Here is a 16,592-nt window from a genome sequence, read left to right as displayed (position 1 = left end):
CCTTTAATTGAATTACAACTTTGTGAAGCATCCTGGGGGAGAGGGAGGCACACGAGAGACTATAATGAGGATTAGAAAGGTGTCTTCAGAGACTGTCAGCTGGTAACGATGGAGGAGAAACGTGTTGGCCCAGCCCAGCATGCAGCATCTCCCAGTAGTCACCTTCTGGTCAAGCCATCAAGTGGGGCAAAATCACAGAGGGATAGAAAACAAAAGGCCTTAACAAAGCAGGCACGAAAGTACAACAAAAAGTTATTAGTCAAGAGGTTACCTCACTCTCCCTCTGCAACAAAGAGGCCAAGACCAGAGTGAAAACTCCTGCTTCTTTGCAACAAGATGGGCAACACTTTATTTAGATCACCAAAAATAAGGTTTTACAGAAAGGGAACCATAACATTACACAACAAAGTATAGCTGTAAAATCTCAAACAAGAGAGGCAACACTTAATTTAGATCACCAAAAATAAGGTTTTGGACAAAAGGAACTATAACAAGCAAGTGTGGGGCTGCAAATTTTCTTTTGCCATCGCTATCAATTCCCTCTAAAATATTTTGGGACTATTTTGTGATTTCCAAGCAAAACTGAAATTTGGTGGACAGAGCTGTTGAGCCTCGTCACAAGAATGAAAACAGTTTGGAAAACAATTTTGCATAATGCTAATGAGTAACTAAAAAACGTGGTCATTGCTAACAAACAATTCCAACATCTACTAAAACAGCCTAACCTATACATACTTGCGTTAATGTTTCACTGCGAACACAGCTGTTCTTTAACCGCTGTCACAGACGACGCGTACAGTGGCAAGGGTCAGATGTTGGAGGCCGTTCAGGCACCCAGGAAGTAAACCTTTACAGAATAACTACAGGATGTAAGCAACTCAAACAAACGGGCCCACCTCCACCAGAGCCCCGGGGTGGCTGTTGTCTCAACCCTGTAAAGAAGGCCCACCATCTCCCCAAACCTTCACTCTTCACTGCGAACCTAGAGCACAAAGCTAGACAGACAAGATGTTCTTCAGAACCATCAAACCTTTAATAAATCGCCCTGGGGTTCTTGGTGCTATAGTGTGCCTCACAGGCAGCAACATAGGCAGACTCTGGGAAGAAGTCATCGTGGTATTCTGCCAAAAACCTGGAAGAAGAAAAACATTGCCCCGATGATCATTACAGCGAGGGCGGAACACCAGCAAGCAAAATTTTAACTTGCAAGCACTCTAACATTTCACCCCTTCCCGGTATTCCAAAGAAAAAAAATGAACGTGATTTTGATTTCTATATACAGATTACTTTCATTGCACGTATCTGGCTTCTGCAGTAATTACCATTTCATCAGAACCCTTCCACTATCAAGTGTACAAATAGAAACAACCTAAACTCCACTAGGTGGCAGGCTGCTTTATACAAACGCTTCCTGCAAAAAAGGGTTCTGACCACTTCTACATTTTCATGTTATAAAAACAAACGATAGGGGCACCAGGGTGGCTCAGTCGGTAGAGTGTCTGACTCTTGATTTTGGCTCAGGTCATGATCTCACAGTACGTGAGGTTGAGCCCTGCGTTGAGCTCTGTGCTGACAGCGTGGAGATTCTCTTGGGATTCTCTTTCTCACGCGCCTGCTCTCTCAAAAATAAACAAACTTAAAAAAAAAAATAAACACAAAAACCCAACCTGTAAATGCTAATATTTAGGTTTATGTACACACAACAAAAAAGTCTAATACTTAAGGTACTTATAAAGAAAAAATGTAAAACTAAATTACTATCGATCTTAATCACTTCTACTGTAAAAATTTAATTTTCTATTCACAGTTACCCAACTGGATTCTTCTAGTGTGACACAAAAAATTTTACCTCAATACAACGGACATCCTGGACTCAGAACACAGATAAATTACAGAAAAAAAAATTGCCAAAACCCCCCTATGTTACGATTACAGTTAGAACCAATCATACTTAGGTAATACTGCGACTATTAAAAATACCACACAGATTATTAGCTTCGACCGCTGTTACGGAGAAGTTCAGAAAAGATATATAAAAGATAAATTAATAAAAAAAGAAATAAAAATACCTAAGAAAGAGATCAAAGTGCTTCAGTAAAGCCTTCAGATTCTTCTCAGAAAAGGACATCTTTCCAAGGATTTCTGGAAGTTTCACTGCATTAAAAATAAAACCCAAACCATTTACAATCAGCAGACTCTGGCAATGAGTAGGACATACTGAGGGTCCTTATTTATCCTGCTCAAGCTGAAATTAACATCTACGTTATCAGATAAAACCAAAAAGTCTTACTGAACACAGGGTAGTGGTACAAATGATACAAACACCATTTTTATGAAATTTAAGATTCATTCAGTGCCTTTTTTAAAGAGGTCATTTTTCAATGCTTTTTCTTAGACCCTCAAAGTTACAAGCTGTACATAAAAGAACAAGGGTGTGAAAACCAAACTGGAGGGGCACCTGGCTGGCTCAGTTGGAAGAATGTGCGACTCTTGATCTTGGGGTCACAAGTTTGATTATTAAAAAAAAAAAAAAAAAATAACCTTAAAAAAAAACCCAAAGTGGAAAAAAAAAGGAAGAAGAAAGCAGGGGCCAGGGACTTCTCACCAAACAATCGTAGCAAGTGTTGTGCCCCATAAATGTAAGAGGGTGGAGGCGGCTGGTCACTTGGGGGGTAACTGTCCGGTACCAGTTTCCAGGAGAGGACCTGGGAAAAGCATGAGTTGCATGAATTGTTGCATCTTAACACTGTTACCAAGAGATCTCAAAATCTGGAATCGCAGCAGAAATACACATGCTGTGAGGTTCTCAGTCTCGCATGCAGTGTGACGTTCTCACTCCCAAGCTTCCTGTCCTTGTGGTGCCTCATGAGTTGCTTCACAGCTGGACCAGAAAATGGGAGTAAACAATAACAACAAACCAATGCAGAAGTTTGAAAGCCACTCCTCTAGCTTTCCCACAAAGCCATTTAAGGGCATGATCTCAGCATACAGGCCAGTATAATGCTTTATGTTGAAGAGAACCAAAAACTACAAAATAACAAAGTTCAAAAGAACGCTTGCAAAAAATACACAATATGATGTGTATGATTATGTAAATACAGAAAAATTACCAAGTAGAAGTACATACCAAAATGTTCAATGTTCATGTCTTATTGGTGGAATTATGATTTAGGGGGTTGGGGAGGATAAAGGCACGTGTTTCCCACATGGATTACGTGTCAGCATGTATCTTATAGTTTCCTACGGCAACTTTTTCAAAATATTTTTGCCTTTTAAACCAAGCACACGAGGACCCACCTTCCTTGGCAACATGGAGATACTTCTAATGACCTAAAAATTCTAACAATAAATTTATTTGATTTCCTACAACAACCCTGAAAATGTTTACAATCTGACCCTTTCCAGAAAAAGTTTGCCAACCTTCATCACTTAATGTTCTCCTTGCCTAGTAAAGTCGTTCACAGAAACAAGGAAATCCTACTTAAGTGAGGTTCCAACAGCTACTACCTATAAATTAGCTGTAACTGTTCTGGTCATTTCGTCTCCTTTCCTTTCTTGAAAATCATGCCATATTAGAGAATGAAGTGGTAAAAAGTAACCCAGACATGTTTTAAGGTTTTTCTAATCTCCTAATATATTTGATTGACTTTGGAAACTAATCTGACCCACTGAATCAAGTGAAAATAGACTGAAACCCTGGGAATTGATTTCTTTTCCTTCTTTTTCAATTTCAGAACTGGGGATGGATATAAGGTTTTGTTAAAGTCAGAGCTGTATTTAAAAACCCTCTGATGAGGAGCGCCCGGGGGGCTCAGTTGGTTGAGCGTTCAACTTGAGCTAAGGTCATGATCTCATGCTTTGTGAGATCAAGCCCCGTGTCGGGCTCTCTACTGTCAGCATAGAGCCTGCTTTAGACCCTCTGTCTCCTTCTCCCCCTCTCTCAAAAACAATAAACATTAAAAAAATAAATAAATAAAAGCGCTCTGATGAGATTCCACAGAAATACTTCAGCAAATTATAGATCTATTCTCCTGAGTTGCTGCTTTGCCTTTTGGGATCTATCAAGTTTAATCTGGAAACAGTAGAGCCAAAGGAAATCCTCCACAAGACAAAGCAGAAGGATGCCCAAACGACCCCAGAAAGGCTGATGTACTCAATTTAACACGATGAAACTGGAGAAGCTAGTGAGTCTCGCCACGGCTCTGCGGCACTCCATGCTAAGGTCCTAGCTTCGGCTTTGGCCTCACCGACCCACCCCACCCATCCGTGGCGCAGATCACTGAGGGTGGCGATTTGGTTTCGGCATCATTCTTCCACGCCCGGCACCTCAACCTGAAACTCGGCAACTGTCTTGACAGTGACACCTAAAGTTAACGTGGAGGAATCTGCAATCACCGGAACCATGAAACGCACGTGTGTACGACAGCAGGCCATTCGGCTGGTCAGCGGGCAGTCGGCCTCACTCGCTCAACTGCACGTTTCAATGCAGCGTATCACCTCCTATTAACTGAAGGTAAGTCTCACGGAAGAGAACAGGTTTCTAGCAGAGGCAGTCTCAACAGGGGCGTACAGAGAACCGCCCGTGAGTGCTGATGAGAAAGGTGTGCATCCAGACTCTCCCCCGATGCAGGCCAGCAAACAGCAATGGCAGAGAGTCTCAGGCGAGGCGGATGCAGGGCTTTCGTTACAACACACGAAGATAGAGGCACTTACGAGGGGGGAGTTCACTAAGGCCTCAGGAGTCACTGTTGGGAGCCTGTTGCACCCTCCAACCATTTACTAGAAATCCTGTTCTACTAGGGCCTGCGGCTGGACCTGTGACCACTAGATGGTGGGCTCGCACTGCTCACCTGAGTGGGAATGGCCTTGCCTGAATATTCCCCTGCCTTTTCTGAGAAACAGGACTCTCCTGAATAACACCTGCAGGGCCGTGTCTGAGGAACAGGATGTCAGGGACTGCTCATCCTAGGAATTTCCTAATCTTCCCTCAATGTCATCGTAAAACAAACTAAGTTTTCCAGTTTTTCTATCAAGGGCCAGCCAACTAAGTAAGGCCTTGTGCCAAATCCAGCCCAAACGCCCTTGTGCTAAAAATGGTTGTCGTATTTTTAAATGGCTAGTAAAAGCACACGAATAGTATTTCAGGACGTGTAAATGATATGAAATTCAATTACCAGTGTCCATGAATGAATTGTGGGGGCACACAGACATACCCCTTCACTTACGAGCGGTCTGTAGCCCTCTCACATGACACTAGAGCTGGCTAACCTCGAAAGAGACCGTATGGTACACAACCCTGAAAATGTTTACAATCTGACCCTTTCCAGAAAAAGTTTGCCAACCTTCATCACTTAGTGTTCTCCTTGCCTAGTAAAGTCGTGCACAGAAACAAGGAAATCCTACTTAAAAGTGAGATTCACAAAATATGCCAGTAGACTAAGACGCCTCCTGAACCCCTGAAACACTCACTACCTACACATCAGTTAACCGGTCTTAAAAACAGAATTTTTAAATGAAAAGTTTCCCCATTTGTAAAACGAAAACCTGGTGGCAAGGTTGTTCTAGAAAATCTGAGGTGATTTAGGTCAAGTGCCTGGTACGGTGCTGACATACAGCATGCCCTCAAAGGGATGGCTACTAATATTACTATTAAGAACGAATTTTTTATTTTTAAATGACTGGAAAAACACAAGAATAACCATGTTTCATAACACGAAAATGAAGTATTCAAATTTCGGTGTGTCTAAATAAAGTTTTATTGGAACACAGCACGCCCATTCATTTACATAGTGTCTATAGATGCTTTTGGAATCAGGTACTCTTGAAGGAGACCATGTGGCCCACAAAGCCTCCAATACTTACTCTCTGGCCTTTTGCACAACAAGCGTGCTGATGCTTGTTCCATAAAATGAAAGTACTCATATTTCAACAGTCGTGCTTACTTGAGAGATGAGCAGAAGCACAGGGCTGGAATCCTAATGATTTTCTCATTTTAGAAACCAAAACCAACATTCAGCATCATCATCTGAAGCATTTTGTTAATCCCCACAGCAGGAGCGACATCCTGTCTCTCAGGAAACCCGACTTCCTTCCACAGGACTCAAGCAGCCATAGGAGGCCGAGCAGTAATGCCAACGCTTTACCTCGTTTATTTCGTTAGTTCTTCTGCCTTCAAAGCCAGCAAACACTGCGCTGCCTTCCTTGCTAGGGGTCAGCGGGACAGGTGAGGATGATCTGCTGTGCACGGGTGTCTCTTTGAAAGGAAGAGGTGTTAATTATTCACTCGTAAGTCACAGGAACTGAACCAAAGACTGCCGGAAGACCATTACCAACGGCAAAGAAGTTATTCATCTTTAACGGGAAGACTTTCCTACCACAAAAGCCGGTACCTCGATTATCTGGGGAAAAAAATCAAGTGCTGATGTACGTTACAATGTGATGAACCTTGAAAGTATTACGTTGAGCGAAAGACGCCACAGACAAAAGACCACTTACTGCGTTACCCGCATTGACAGGAATTGAGGCCTGGAAGAGGCAAATCCATCCGGACGGGAAGTAAGCAGTGGTCACCCAGGCTGCTGGATTAGGGCTGGGGGGAGGCAACGGGGAGCTACCGCTACCAGACCCACGAGACCCAGCTACACCAGCAGGTGCCAAGCATCCGACCGCAGGGCTCAGGCGTGGGGGCTGCTCTCTCTCCCGGCCATAGGCAAAATGCTTCATGAGCCTCGGTTGGAGCCAGCTCCTGAGCGGAGCTCCCACAGGCGAGCGGGCGAACGTGGCTGTGACTGGGCGCTCGCCCCCACTCCCCTCCCCGCCCCCCTTGCCGGCCAGCTTCCTTTCAGGACAGCAGCGGCCGGCACGGGCCAAGCACAAGTGAACGGCTGCCCTGAGCCTGGGAATGGACCTACTCTTTTCCAGGTGCAGGAAGAGCTTAGGCATGCTGGCGGACGTGTCCTGCTGCCGGCGCTTGGGCTGAGGAGAGGCACTGCTCTCAGACAGCCTGTCACAGTTGGCAGAGTGGCGCGTGGACCGCCTCAGAGACTGCAAGGCTTCCGGCTCGGCCTTGCGCCTCTTGGGGGTGGCTGGTTCACCGGAGGTGGGCTGACTTTCCGTGGACTGCGGTGTGGACGGATTCAGCAAAGGCGGGCTCGGAGAGAGCTCCTCCTGGTTCCTACGGAAGAAGAGAGAGCATCGCACACACTGGCACACATAACCTCTGCAAAACCCGGAGCGGTTCATACATGTCCTCCTTCACACTGAAAACACTCTTGCCTCTCCTCCAGGAGGCTTATAAACTTTTACTTTCAAGTGTGACAAAACAAATGTTTTCTTAAGGAGTAACCAAACGGATTGGGGCGCCTGGCTGGCTCAGTTGGTTAAGCGTCTGACTTCGGCTCAGGTCATGATCTCACGGTTCGTGGGTTTGAGCCCCACATTCGGGCTCTGACAGCTCAGAGCCTGGAGCCTGCCTCGGATTCTGTCTCCCTCTCTCTCTGTGCCTCCCCCACTCACGCTCTTTCTCTCTCTCTCAAAAATAAATATAAGATAAAAAAAAAGGGAGTAACCAGACCTATTAAATCATTTACATCCCCTTGATAACTCTGCAAGGCATGTTGGCATTAAAGCCTGATGCCCCTTTTATATATTATACCGATGGTTCTCAATCGGACGTCGTCTCGCCCTGCCAGGGGACACTGGCACTATCCGGAGACAGCACTGTTTCGGCTGTCACCACTGGCAGAGCGCTACTGGCATCTAATGGAGAGAGGCCAGGGCTGCCACTCAACATCCCACAGGGCACAAGAAAGCCCCACCACAGAGAATGATCTTGTTCAAAACGTCAATAGGGCCAAGGTTGAGAAACCCTGCTCCAGAGAGTTAGAATACGTATGGAACTGTCCAATCACTGTGCTGTTCGTCTCAAAGTAATGTAACACTGGGTCTGCTATACTTCAATAGATTTTGTTTTAAAACGCGTAGGAATACCGTGTCATTCCGTTACGCTGTAACTACTACAAGACGAGAAAGAAAAGCCACAAGCATCCGCCAAGCTTTGTGGAACACACAGTCCACCCTGAGGTTCGAAGCAGGGCATGGGGACATCAACACAGGTCCCCAAGGAGTTGCACAGGCCTCTCACGTAGGGTGAAACCAATGGGAGAGGCAGGGAGGCAGGCAGGCAGGCTGAAAAGAGATGATCGTGAGGCAGGCAGAAAACCAGGAACGAGGAGCCACGAAGGGAAGGAAGGGGATGGAAGGGAAAGGTAGCCAGAGCAGAGCATGGCGTCTGGCGAGCGGGCAGCTGTCAGCACCCTCTCTTGGGGAAGCAGAGTGAGCAGGGGCAGCGGTAGACAGAGGCCGACGGTAGGTAGGCGAGCGGAGATGGAGGTGCGGAAATCATGAGAACACGCCGCTCTCCCAGGAAAAGAGGCCCAGGATGATAGGGAAGTAGCTTGTCCAGTGAAGGTACAGACTTCAGGGTGAGATCTCTGACCCTCCTCTCTCAACCAAACAATAGAGATTTGGGCATGCTTGGTGACTGAGGAAAGAAAGTGGTGACACAGCAGAGGAACTAACCTTTACTTCAAAGCAAAAGGTGGCCAGCCCTTGGAGAACTTTCTCATTTAATAATAACTACTCGAGGAGGCAAACGCTCTTTCCATTGAACAGAGGCAAAAGGAAGAGGCTCAGAAGGCGTTTCCACACGTCACACAAACAGCAAGTAAAGGAGCTAAATTCAAACCCACATCTTCCGCCCTTCTCAGCCCTGTGTCTTCACCCCACTTGTCTTTGGGAAGACGAGTTAGCTGCTCAAAATCCAACCAAGTTCTCACACTGGAATCTTCACTTGGTAAAATCTTTCAGAGCCATTTGAAAGTGAACGACTTGGCTAACCCAGGAAAAAACTCCACCTTTCAATCTCTTCCTCCAAACCTATTGGCCCCATAGCATCAGATAGAAATCTTCAAAGACAGAGTCAACTATTTGCTGACATCAGTCAGACTGCAGGCTAACTTACCTGTTAGTGTTTGTGGCACTTTCCTTAATCGGAAGAAAAAACTTGGATGAAGTCACCTTTTTATACTGAACTTGTTCATACGGATAGAGCAAAACCAGTGGGAGCGTGTAATCAAAAGTTATTCTTAATCCATCCACCATCTCCTTACAAAGATCAACGCTAGGAGAGTAAGAGACTAGAGATGCAGTAAATACTTTCCAAAATATCAGAATCAAGTTGCACATTTTTAAGAAGGCGATGTTTTAAACACTATACATTACACCTATATGTAGAAAGAGTTTATAGATGTTGTCAACAGAAAATTAAGCACAAACACAAAACTATGATACAAAGTGAAAAAAGTACACTAGTGATTTTAACATCACACTGAACACAAATGACTATGTTCAGTGTCACATGAGCAGCCCAAGCAGCCTGCGCTGCAGACGGTGGACAGAACCCAATTACCGGGAGCTGAAGGGGGCAAGCCCGATGCACTACTCCTAATACTGGTTTCAAATCCAATACTCTGCCTGTCGGACTCTAATCGAGCTGGGCCACATGCAGAACACAGGCCATGAACATAATAATCCTGACTGGAATAAAAACCTGTTTGCAAACAAGCTGTTTGCAAAATGTTATTCCCCCATTCTGGTGCTTCTCGAGGAAAAAGAGTTATCTCCCTATATTGTATCACTGAGAAAACCAGGTCTTGGGTGTTGAGGCAGTGCATATGCTCAATGTATCCACACCAGACACCTAAAAAGTTATTGGGCATTTTGAAACAGGGATATTTTGATATTAAATTTGTTACTAAATGAATTATTAGTTAATTCTTAAGTGATATATTAAATGAATTCCAAATTAGAGAAAAGGAGAGTGTCACCTATCCTAAATGGGAGTCACTTCTCTAATACACGAATCCCCCCCCCCCACTACTCACTTCTTTTCTGCTGGAATATAGTGCACGTTCATATTGGCATGTGGCATAGCATGATGGTGCCGAGGCCTCTCATTGGCTGAAAAGGCTGCATTGATAGCAAAATGCTTCACGTAGGACTCCAAAATAGTTATGATGTTGGTCTGGCACGGAAGCTTCACTAACTGTTAATGAAAACATAGACATCTGATGCACACATCTCACTGTGTAAATCATACATTCCAAGAAACAGTGCTCTTGTCTCTATAAGCTTTTTAACTCAAAAATAAAGCCAGTTCTCAGGGTGCCTGGCTGGCTCAGTCAGTAGAGCATTTGACTCTTGACCTTGGCTGTGAGTTCACGCCCCACATTGGGTGTAGAGATCACTGAAGAATAAAATCTTAAAAAAATAAAGCCAATTCTGCTTGAGGAGAATCTTTTAAATATACTTTGAGGCTCCTTGATTGCTTCTACTAATCATATCCCCATGAAGATCACAGTGTAAGTTTTCAAAATAAATGTAAGCAGTGACTCACATCTTAGTGATCAATTAGGGCCACCTGGGGAGACTATGTTCGCAGTCAGCCTCCATGACAGATCAATTACGTCTTAACCTCTTGAATGAAGCCCAGGCATAAGGAGTTTGGCAAAGCTCCCTAGATGGTTCTAATGGACAACCAGGGCTGGGAAAGACTGCACGCCTTAATGCAATCAGCAAGAATGCCACAGTCAGGGAACTTTAGAACCTGACTCAGTACAAAACTTAAAATATGAATTCCATTCTTACAAGGTTTTTAATTATTTGAGTCTGTGATTGCAAAATATGGCTAAATGAAAGCTCTATTACAAATCCACGTTTTATGTATTCTCCCTGTATACCCGTTTCCTCCTGTTGATATAGTAACAATCGTCCTCGAGCTTCTTCTTCAGAACTTCTGGGATTTCTATCGTTATTGTCCTTTCTTCCATTTCCCTTCTTGTGTGTGGCTCCGGTCCTTCCTTCTGCAATGTCACAATTGCATCTTTAACTACTTATAATGGTGGGGGGGGGGTCTATATCCAAAGACAAACACATGAGAGGCTACTATGAAACAAACGCAGTCAATCCTCAACATTCATACCAGTGATAATGCCACATGTCCTAGAGAAAAGCACATGAAAGGTCCAAGGTTTACAGTTTTAGGGCACTAAGCATGTTGCAAATGCTTACTTTGTTTCTCTCTCCTTTCAGCGTTGGCAGTGAGATACATGTTAACTTTGAAGGCAGGCGGAACACAGGGAACTCTGATACACTTAAACTCTGATACACTTAAACTCTGATACACTTAAACTGATACACTTAAACTCTGATACATTTAAACACTAATCACCATCACAGAAATAAAGTTCATGATTTCATTGGAAAGAAAGAAGTAACCATGATTCATGCAAACAGTTTATGAGTAAAAAGAGCCACCAAGAGGTTCATACGGTGACTATAAATATAAATAAAGGTTATTTTCCCATAAAAATCAAGTACAGTTCTATAATATCTGGTTAAACAAATGCATTTTTAGAAAATGATCCACAAGTGGAGAATTTTATCACATAATTTTACCACTAAATATATACCTAAGACAGAGATTTTACAATAAAAACTTCATACCACTTCCGTCTTTTCTTCAATATCACTTTCTTCACTTATTTCTTCATCCTTTTCTTCACTACTGTCATCAGAGGAACTGCTTATTGCTAGGTAAAACAGAAAATATCAGGCAAACCGGCATCATACACTTCCTTAACCTATACACTTATAATTCGCTAAGGTGGCACGTGTGTCCTGCTGCTGGCAATAATTAACTGTACTGCGTATATTTAAAATTTTATTTTTACATTTGTCTGTTTTTGAGAGACAGAGACAGGCAGATTGCAGGTGGGGGAGGGGCAGGGAGAGAGGGACACACAGAATCCAAAGCAGGCTCCGAGCCGACAGCACAGAGCCCCACGCAGGGCTCGAACTCACACACTGTGAGATCATGACGTGAGCCGAAGTCGGCCACTTAACCGACTGAGCCACCCAGGCGCCCCAACCCTGCATATGTTTTATATGCTGAACACAAATACTGGACCTTTTGGAAAAGAAATTTATTTTGAGAAATATAACACCGATTTCAGTGAAGGTAAAAACCACACAAGTTCATGATCTAAACGTGTTTGGTCACCTAGGAGAGCCTGTGGTTCTCTGTTGCATTCGTAACTGGGGTCAAGGCCCAGGAAGTGGCAAGAAGGAAACATAAGACGTTAGTACAAAGAAAGACACTGGCTGAGAAGGCAGTGGTCACGGGCAAGACTGATGAGATACTATGGGCTGCTACTGTCAAAAACAAAACGGGTAGACATTCCACGTAACAACAGGGAACTGGTTCCCTGTCGGTAATTGCAGCGAATCCTCCCCTCAATCCTGTGGCATAAAAGGACGAGGTAAAAGTTCTTTCAGCCAGAGAAAACAAAGTCAAGCCACTCACAGTTTTCATCATTTTCATCCTTGTCTTCAACAGGGAGGCTTTTTAAGACAGAGTCAACACCAGGCAACCTGCAGCGTTTCTTCTTTCTTCCTGTGCTTCTTCTGAAAGAAAACCGAACACCGCTGAAATAAACTCCGATGCCACCTGATATGGGTCTGGAGGTACAAACAAGATATAACAGCAACGATTCTTAGGGACCTAAAAATCATTGAATCCTAGAACATAAATGTTAATCTCCACCTCAGAAGATTCCATAGTAACCTCTCTGAAAACACGGCAGTTCGAATACAATAGCAACTCCTCATTAACACGCTTTAAACATATAAGACTATTTAACAAACCAGGTCTATCGGATTTTTACTTTCAGATTTAAAAAATTCGAAACATTAAGAGAAAGCACACTAAATAACATTCATTTCATGACTTTTGTATTCTTACAGGCGAGCTACAGCTTTCCTTGCCAATTTACGCTGTAATCTCCGATTTTCATCAGTGTCACGAAGGACATGATCTTCAGCTGCCCATCTATCCCAGCTAATCAAACAAAAAAAGAGAAAAGGATATAAAATTCAGTATTTTAGTTTGGTGTGAACAAATACTAAAAGCACCTCACAGAAGCAGAAGTGTCCCAAAAGTACTGAAGTTTTAGAACGCTATTGAAATATTTTAAATTCACACAAAAAAGATGCAAATAAACTGAAAAAGGAACTCATTCAGGCACAGAAATAACTAGGGTTTCCAGAATCCAAACACAATTGACTTGAAAGTAATCATTCTTCAGAATAGGAAAGGTTTGATAAAAAAGCAGAAACAGGAAGTGAAGCTTCTCTACAAGTGTTTCTAAAACTTAAGTTTGCAATGTTCTTGTGCTGCAAAGATGACCAATTTTCAATCCCGTTTAACAAATACACTCACCTTCTGTTCCAACCATTAAAATGGATCAGATATTCTGGAATCTTTCTGCCTTTTTCGTCTTTCCCAACAATAACATCGACAATCTGAAACCAGGAAATATTGTCCACAAATGACAGAACACACAGACTAGTGCAAGCTAGATCAGGAAAACTAGATCACAGATCTCTTTTTAAAAGAAAAGAACGCATTCTCTCCTTTTTTAGACTGAAAGCTGGGTTGAAACATTTTCCCTTTCAATTCCATTTTTTTTCCTGAGTGGATGCCTCAAAATAGGAAACATCCCTCCAACCGACCCACGATTGGCCTCGGACACCGAGACTGAGTTCAGCTCCTGAAGCCATTGGCCGACCGACTTGTCACTAACACAAGAGTCCAGGCCACACAAGAGAGCTGCAGCCCTGAGACCTCTGGGAGTTGTAGTCTCCCCAGCTCCGCTGCGTCCAGGGCCAGGACGGCAGAGGATTACGCCCTCCCTCCCAGCGGAGTCCCCAGAGGGAACACCTGGGGCAAACGATGGGGCGTGTCACCCCTGGGGAGACTCGAGGAGGGGAGGGAGGTGGGATAGCAAACAGCCAAGGCTGCGGGGGTAGGAGCCGGAACACGGAACTCACAAAGCCCGGAGGCTTCGGGAATTCCCCCAAGGCCGGCGTCGCCCAGACGCACCTGGGGCCCGGGGCCAGCCCCCATCCCCGGCCTACGGGGCCCACTCCTGCTCGCCATCCAAACCCCAGGAGCTGCAGTTATGTCTCACTTTCCCCCCCCCCCCCGCCCCCCACCTTTCCCCAGCCCCCGAAACTTAGATGGCACGGGGCGCGAGTCGGAGATCGAAAACCTAAATGCTGCAAGACGCTGAGGAATCAAAGCTCCGGGTCAACACTGCCCTCGGGTGGGGCGGTGGGGCCCCGGGAGGGGTCCCGGGAGGTATCGGGCCCCGACACGATTGGTGCTCCAGAGCAACGAGGTCGCTGGTCGACGGCCAGTGCTCTGGCCCTACAGTTTAGGACCTGGCTCGGTCAGTCAGGGTGCCGCACGGGAGCCCACGCAACGATGCACCGCGCAGAACGGTGAGAGTTAACACGAAGGTAGAGGCCGCCGGCAAACGGCCTCCTCGACGCTCAGCCCTCGCTGGCGTCGCGTGCGCAAACCGACGTCGCGGCCCCGGCCTCACGACACTGCACGCGCGAGGTTTCATTTCCGAAGGCGCTTGCGCGGCCCCGCGCCGGCGGAAGCGGAACCGCCCGGGCCCCGACTCCCCCGCGCAGCGTCCCGCGAGCGCCCCCTGCTGAACGCACGGCGCCGCGCAAGCCGAGGAGCAGCCGGCATGGAACGCCGGGCCCCGCCACTTCCCCTGCGCCGCGCCGCCGTCCGCACCCGCATCCGCCTCCGCCACCCGTCCCGGGGTCCCCGGCCCGCGCCTCCTCCCTGTCCCTCCGCGGCGGCACCTTGGCATCGTACAGCACTCGCGCCTTGGTGGGGTCAGGCTCGAAGCACAGCACTTTCTCCCCTGAGTGGAATTTAAATTTCATGCCCTCGCTCGCGCTCATTTGCTCATCGTGGCGGAGGGCGAGGCTCCGGGGCGGGCGGAGCGCGCGCGGTGGGGGAGGGGGGGTGGGGGCGGGGAGGTGGCGCGCCTCGGCGGGGGTGGGGGGAGGGAGCGGGGAATGGCGGAGGCTGCGGCCGCCCCGCCCTCAGTCCCGCCTCGGCCCGCCCCGCGCCGCGGCCGGACCTCGGAGCCTCCGGGCGCGCGCGCTCCCGCCGGAGCGCGTCTCCGCGAGTCCCCGCCGGGCCCGGTGAAGGCTGCGGCGGGGATCGCTGCCCTCGGCGGTGGTCTTTCGGCAGAACGGCCCCTCCCGCCCTCGTGGGAAAGGTGGCTGGCCCGGGGGTGGCAGGCGCCCAGGAGACAGCCTCTCTGGGGTGGGCACTGGCGGCGGGCAGGTTTGCCGGCCGCTGCCCTCCAGCAGCCACTGGCCGAGCCGCGTGGGCCATCTTAGCAGAGCTGCGCGCCGCCGAGTGTGGCTACGCGAGGAGGACGTCTGGCCGGAGTCGGGTGTAGATATGAGAAGGAAGGGGGAGTGAAGAAAGCACTGGGGCATAGCTGGGTTGGGACAAGGTAGTGGCAGACCTGGAGCCCTCCAGTGACAGCGGGTGAGCAGTGAGGCCCATGAGTCCTTGCCTGGTCATTAACATCTTAAGTCCCGCTTCCAGCGTGGTCTTTCAACTCCCAGCACTCGAGAGTTCCTCCCTCGAGGTCTGGTGCAATACATTGAATACTCCCTAAAGGGGGAGAGTACTGTGAGGCTGGTCCTGGAAGGTACCTGCGCTGAGGGGGTGCTCAGGACATCTTTGATGAACCTATGGCAAGTGCTCCGAGATTCTTGAAGGGCAAACCTGCAGGCACAGGAAGGACGGTGCTGGGTTTTTTGCTTTCTTTGAGGGGTGGAAAGTGGGTAGTGTAGTTACTGGATTGAGAGCGGCCTAGAGACCAGCTTTGAGACTCTGATGTGGTGGTGAACTGCCGGTTCTCCACACTCTGGGTTGTGTTCTGGCCTCCAGAAATTTGCACTTGTCCTCCGCTTCACTGGGTTTCCTGGTAGACACCCTTCACATTTCAATTTGGATACTGTCAGGAGAACAACCCTCGGGCTTCCCCAGGTGAATTACATACCCCTTCCCAGCCCTCTACTTCTCCGTTTCTTGTGTTTACTGTACTCCGCAGTACAATGGGCTGTTCATTTGCAAAATATCCTCCATAAGATGCCCATCTCTTTGAAGCTGGGAGGGCAGAGCTGCGGGGAACTGGATGAATCTCATCCAGTTCATTACTGCATATTCCTGGCACACAATAAATGTTTAACAAATAAACAGATTACAGATTTATGAAATAGAATCCCCAAAACTCAAGTCACCCATGGGATGTGACGGGGGAGAGGAAAGGAGAAATCTCAAGAGAGGTCCAGATTTTCTGGCCTAATGATTTGAGTAAGCAATAGATCCATTGGCCAGAATAAGAGCCGTGAGAGGGACAGGTTGGGGGAAAATGGACAGATAGTGACCTATGTCTATAATGACAATACAGTGGTGGACCAGAACTGGAGCTGTGATTCTTCAGGTTGTGGTTTATTAGGAATGAGCCCTTGATGGTGATGTTCCCCATAAATGACAGGGGAAGCTCCAGGGCACAAGCAATTGCCGTGGCTAAACCACAACTGAATATTAGCTTTTTAAAAAATGTTTCTTGTGGGAGAATGGAGGT

The 16,592-nt window shown here is 46.8% G+C and overlaps 1 protein-coding gene across 2 annotated transcripts; it reads right to left on the bottom strand.

Annotated features, from left to right (window-relative positions):
• Positions 1–325: 325 nt before the first annotated feature.
• On the bottom strand, positions 326–14,937 carry MSL3 (MSL complex subunit 3). Of its 2 annotated transcripts, XM_023248900.2 has the most exons (13): positions 14,782–14,937; positions 13,340–13,422; positions 12,863–12,958; positions 12,425–12,525; positions 11,566–11,651; positions 10,800–10,922; positions 9,945–10,105; positions 9,023–9,181; positions 6,912–7,174; positions 6,144–6,253; positions 2,606–2,705; positions 2,070–2,154; positions 326–1,132 (listed from the first exon to the last, which is right to left on the bottom strand). In XM_023248900.2, exons 1-13 carry the CDS (start codon positions 14,881–14,883, stop codon positions 1,033–1,035), a joined length of 1,569 nt encoding a protein of 522 aa, XP_023104668.1. In that variant the 5' UTR covers positions 14,884–14,937; the 3' UTR covers positions 326–1,032. The 2 variants fall into 2 exon arrangements, with proteins under 2 accessions (XP_023104668.1, XP_023104669.1); XM_023248901.2 differs by lacking the exon at positions 12,863–12,958.
• Between the last annotated feature and the right edge of the window lie 1,655 nt (positions 14,938–16,592).

This window comes from Felis catus, chromosome X (assembly GCF_018350175.1).
Source record: "Felis catus isolate Fca126 chromosome X, F.catus_Fca126_mat1.0, whole genome shotgun sequence".
Taxonomy (NCBI): Eukaryota; Metazoa; Chordata; class Mammalia; order Carnivora; family Felidae; genus Felis; species Felis catus.
The sequence above is the reverse complement of the archived record's forward strand: the minus strand, read 5'-3'. Positions and strand labels throughout refer to the sequence as shown.

Coding starts and splice junctions, on each gene's coding strand:
- MSL3 (XM_023248900.2), bottom strand. CDS start 14,883: ATGAGCGCGAGCGAGGGCATGAAATTTAAATTCCACTCAGGGGAGAAA. Junction 7,175..9,022: donor AGTGCCACAAACACTAACAG/GTAAGTTAGCCT, acceptor CTTCTTCCGTAG/GAACCAGGAGGAGCTCTCTC. Junction 6,254..6,911: donor CTTCCTGCACCTGGAAAAGA/GTAGGTCCATTC, acceptor TTCCTTTCAAAG/AGACACCCGTGCACAGCAGA.